Genomic DNA, 5,395 nt, shown 5'->3' with positions numbered 1-5,395 from the left:
TTTTTTTTTTTTTTTTTTTTTAGGGATTTATTTCCTTTTTTATGTCTAGAGGAAGAAGAAAAAATAAAGAAATATAAACCCAAGACATTTGCTGCTGCTGCTGCTCTGCGGTGTCTGCGCTCCTCTTCTTTGCTGCAGTTGCTGCAGCACTGTAAAAGGATTAATACAGCAGCAAAAAAAGAAAAATTAATTTAATTAATTAATTTAATTAAATAAATTAAACTAATTAAATAAATTAATTTAATTAATTAAATTTATTTATTTAATTAGTTAATAATAATTAACTAAATAAATGGCTTATTGTGTACAAGGAAAACAAGAAAGAAAAGGAAAGAAAATACATTTTCTCTATATAAAAAAAACCTTTTCTTTCTTTTATTATTAATAATAATTTATTATTATTAATAATAAATAATTAATTAAATCGTAACATAAGGGTTTTTTTTTTAATTTATAATTAATTAATATAAATAAATACAATTTATTTATATTAATTAAATAAATTAATTATAAATTAAACCCTTTTTCTTCCCTCAGCAAAAAGACGAGGGTTTATGTTTGCTTATTTATTTATATATAAATATTAGGGTTTATGTTTATTATTTATTTATATATAAAGAAAAAAGATGAGGGTTTTTGTTTATTATTATTATTATATAAAAAAAATCAGTATTTATTCGTTAATGTTTGCCTCCTATCACCCTCCTAGGGTTTAGGGTTTAGGGTTTACAATTTAGGGTTTAGGGTTTAGAATCCCTATTGCACAAACCCTTTTACGGCAATTCTTTCCCTTTTTACCTCCCACTTTATTTATTATTTATTTATCTATTTACTTTATATATTTATATTTATATTAATTAATTAATTAATTAATTAATTAATTATACTTCTTCCCCCTTTATAGAGAGCTGCAGTGACACACACTCGCTGCTGCTGCTACTGCTGCTGCTGCTGCTGCTGCTGCTGCTGCTACTCTTGCTTCTGCACGTGCTGCTACTACTGGTCTTGCTATTGCTGCTGCTGCTGCTGGTGGTTATTGGTGTGTATACTACTGTACCTCTTATTATTCCTGACTACTCAGTACTTTCCTCTTTATCTGCTTATAAGCACACTACCCTATATATATACATATATGTATAAACATACAATATTATGTATATATATACTATATTATATAATATATATATATATACATATATAATACATAAGATATACATATTATATAATATATAAATATGTATATGTATATATATACTTAATAAGGAATAAGATACAAAAGGAAGAAAAAAAAAAAAAAGAGTTAAAGATGATAGCTGCTGGTAGAATTACTTGCTGCTGTATTTGTTGCTGTATCTGGTGTTGCTGCTGTATCTGTTGGTGGAGCAGTATCTGCTGCTGCTGCTGCTGCTGCTGCTGCAGTAGTAGTAGTAGTATGTAAGAAATCAGTAACAGAGGATTGTACAGCCTTGAATGCTTTGCCAATTCCTTCTAATCCTTTAACAATTCCTCTTGTATGTTTTTGTAATAAATCTTCTTCTCCTCCTCCTCCTCCTCCTCCTCCTCCTCTTCCTCCTCTTCCTCCTCCTCCTCCTTTTTCTTCTTCTTCTTGTTCTTGTTCTTCTTGTTCTTCTTCTTCTTCCCCTTCAATTTCTTGTTTTTGTTGCTGCTGTTCCTGCCCCTCCTGTTGCTGTTTCTTTTTCTTTTTCCCTCTAACAACTTCTGCACCAGCTACACCAGCTGCTGCTGCTACTGCTGCTGATGCTGCTGCTGCTGATGCAGCTGCTGCAGCAGCTGCAGCTTTTTTACGTCTATTATAACGACAAGAATTACATGTCTCATGTAGATGCATGCAACATAAATAAGATCCATAAGGTTGTCCATCTATTGAATAAAAATCAGGAAAACACCATATATTATAAAAATAATTATTTATATAAAAGTTTAATGCTGCCTTATTATATTCAGCTACATGTAGATACAGTGCAATTGTTCCTTCAGGGTTTGCTGCTGATCTAAAATAATTCACCGCTTGCTGCAGCAAACTACCAGCTATACCTAAACGACGGAAAGGAGCAGCAACTGCTAATGTTAATACATAGGCCAAGTCCTTACATACCATGTCTTGCTGCTGCTGCTGCTGCTGATTACTATTATTATTATTATTATCTCCTACACTACCACAATAACTAACCCGTCCTTCCCCGTCTTCCCTATCCTCTCCTGCTGCTGCTGCTGCTGCTGCTGCTGCTGTTCGGTTCTTGCTGCTGCTGTCTTGATTAAAGCCAGAGAGGAATGAACTCCAACCCATTTGTTTCTCTTCTCTTGCTAAGACCTGCAAACGGCACGTCTCCTCAGGAATACCTGCCTCTCCTCCTGCTGCTGCTGCTGCTGCTGCTGCTGCTGCTGTTCCTGGTGATACTGCTGTTGCTGTTGTGCTGCTGGCAGGTTCTGTTTTACCATTCCCACCATCACAACCACAGACATCACCACCACCATCTGCTGCAGCAGCTGCAGCAGCAGCAGCAACTTCAGCAGCAGCAGCTTGTGCCATTTCTTCTTCCTTTTGCTGCACCCAACGGCGCACAACAACAGCGTCATCGTTAAGTATATATGTAAGGCTTTGCGAGACCGTTATAACACCTACTAGCAGCTCCTCGTCTTGCTGCTGCTGCTGTTGCTGCTGCTGCTGCTGCTGACGAGATGGGAACATCGTAGATTGCAAAGAGGAAAGCCATGAAGACAATCGATCGCCACTCGCAGCTCCAGACATCCCTGTTGCTGCTGCTGCTGCTGCTGCTGCTGCATCTGTTGTTGGTTCCGGTTTCGTTGCTGCTGCAGATGCACCATTGCTATTGCACTCAGCTTGTGAGACACCGTGTCTCCCGTTTCTCTTTTCCTGCTGTTGCTCCTTCTGCTGCTGCTGCTGCTGCTGCTGCTGTTGCTGCTGCTGCTGCAGCTTGAGCTTGACTGCTGCAATATCTTTGCGGCGTACTGATGCTAGAAGAGCATAACCTCTGCCTGAGCAGATATAGTTATAGAAGGCATCGTTATACATAAAGGGAAATGTCTCTGCATGCAGCTGCTGCAACTGCACAAGGTCTGCTGCAGTAGCAAGGCGGTAAGAGACATAGGGCAGCAGCAATGAACAAGGGAGACCAGACACCTCAGCGTGTATAGGCAGCTGCAGCACAGGATGGGGGCTCTTGAAGTCTGCAGGAATGGCAGAAGAAACAGCCAACTGCGGTTGCTGCTCTTGCTCCACTTTCTGCTGCTGCTGCTGCTGCTGCTCATCTACATCATCAAGGAGCATATGCTCGCACTGCAGCAGCTCTGCCGGCTGCAGCTCATCGTTCCCTCCTCCTAAGAAGGGCCTCCCTAATTGGGGGGCCCCTGCAAGGATAACCTCTGAGGTGTATCTACACAACTGCGAAAAGCCGCTTTCTTCTACTTCCTCTGCATGCGGCGCAAAGGCAGAATCTAAAGTTGGCAGCCGCTCACGGAAAGCAAAAGGGTCTACAGAGGAGCCCTTGGGGGACCCTGGGAGGCCCCTAGATGACTCCGTTGCTGCAGGGAACTGATGCCCTCCTGCTGCTGTTGCTGTTGTCGTCTGAGTACCCACTGAGGCACGGCCTTGAACTGCTGCTGGTTTCGATGGGACTTCCGCGGGTGGGGGACTCGGAGGCACTGCTGTCGCTACAGCAGCCGCTGCTGCTGGCGCCGCTGCTTCACCAGCTCCTCTTGCAGGAGCAGCAGCAGCTGCTGCTTCTGCAGGCTTGGCACGGCATCCATCAGATTTTTGATCGACTGTCTGCAGGAAGAATTGAAGGGCCCTCTGAACGCCGGAGGCAGCGGAAGAATAGCTGGGCCCATCCATTCTGCATGCATGTATAGCAGCAGCGCCAGCAGCGGCAGCAGTGGAAGAAGAGACGCAGGCAGGTAGCAGGTCCGTATGGCTGCTCAATCTGCTGGTCCTTCCAACTGACGGACACTTAAGAGGCTCGGGAGGCACTGTAACAATTGATAATGAAGGAGAAACAGGCAACTGTCTCGTCAGAACGCAGCTAATGAGCGTTTGCGGCGGAAACAGCAGCAGCTGCTGCTGCTTGTTCGGTTGCTGCTGCTGTCCTTGCTGCTGTATAAGGCCAAATAGTGGCTTTGCTGTATGCCTGATTCAGAAGGCTATTAGGAGCCATACATGATGAAGGTGAGCAGAGAAGCTGCTGCGCAGGCTGTCAGATGGGGCCCCCCTGGAGAGGCCAAAAAAAAGGAAAATGCGACGACAAATACAAAGGTGACGACGAAGGAAGGAGTAGATGACACAAGCGCTTCATCGGCAGCAGACGCCGAAGAAATAGTTAAAAAGCACACAGAAACATGTCTTGTACAGGTCGCTGACTGGCAGGTCGTAGATGCGCTGACACTTCAGGTGTACATCCGGCATCGTGAACTACTACTAGTAAGTACATGCACTGCATGCTGAGTGGGAAGCCGCCAACTAAGCCTATTTCTCGCTAATTTTTTGCAATTTAAACTCTCTTAATCAATTATAATTCTCTTCTTTTACCCATATGCCACGAAGATCGCAAAATATGACCATGGGAACCCTCTGGTCGGCGGCGCTCGCTAGGGCGTTACCTTGAGAGGATTTCAGGAGTAGCGCGGCTCATTTGCCTCTCCTACAAGGTGTTTCTTCGCGGGTTTCTTCTCTAATTTCTTTCCCTTAATTAATTAACGCATTACGTCTATTCATTAATGCCTTCAGAAGCCTCAATGACAGCAGCGTGGGTCAGTAGATGCAACTTCTCCCTGCACGGCGATACTACAGAGTGTATTTCGTCCTTGAACTACAAGCATATATTTATTCCTCTTCGTTCTTGATTCTAGCATTTTAGAACCCAAAACTACGGCACTCACAGTACTTAATAGCATACTAGAAAGCAGCTACTTTCCAATTAGTGCCCCCGATCTTCACTAGAGGAAGAAGGCCAAAAGCTGCAACAAAGCAAAGTAACACTTAAGGTAAACATCATTAAGAACACCTTAATTCCCCTCTCTAGCTTATAGCAATCATGCGCCCAGTGGCCAAGGACAGCAGGTTAGTTGATGCCTATTCCGTTGAGGAGGCGGTTAAGACGAGAGTTACAGCGAAAAGTTGCTGCAGCAACTGCTACAGCAACACTCCCAGTAACGTCTGCTGCAGCAGAGAGTGCTGCAAGGCAGCTGTGCATGGAGGCACAAGGCGCAGGAGGCGGCATTCTCTGTCTGTTTCTACTAGCGAGCCCGTATTATTTCGGGTCATATATAGGTGTATTCCTTACTATATATACAATGAATATTTTGCAGATAACATGCATAGTAAGGGAGCGTCTTAATACGTAAACAGGCAGCAGCAAAT

At 43.1% G+C, this 5,395-nt stretch overlaps 1 protein-coding gene across 1 annotated transcript; it reads right to left on the bottom strand.

Annotated features, from left to right (window-relative positions):
• Window positions 1-1,300: 1,300 nt before the first annotated feature.
• EMWEY_00029680 (acetlytransferase, GNAT family domain containing protein, putative) lies at window positions 1,301-3,874 on the bottom strand (the record flags this gene model as incomplete). The annotated part of the gene is made up of 1 exon (XM_013478269.1): window positions 1,301-3,874. One exon carries the CDS (start codon window positions 3,872-3,874, stop codon window positions 1,301-1,303), a length of 2,574 nt encoding a protein of 857 aa, XP_013333723.1.
• Between the last annotated feature and the right edge of the window lie 1,521 nt (window positions 3,875-5,395).

Source organism: Eimeria maxima, genomic scaffold (assembly GCF_000499605.1).
Source record: "Eimeria maxima Weybridge genomic scaffold, Emw_scaff352, whole genome shotgun sequence".
NCBI classification, from domain to species: Eukaryota; Apicomplexa; class Conoidasida; order Eucoccidiorida; family Eimeriidae; genus Eimeria; species Eimeria maxima.
The sequence above is the reverse complement of the archived record's forward strand: the minus strand, read 5'-3'. Positions and strand labels throughout refer to the sequence as shown.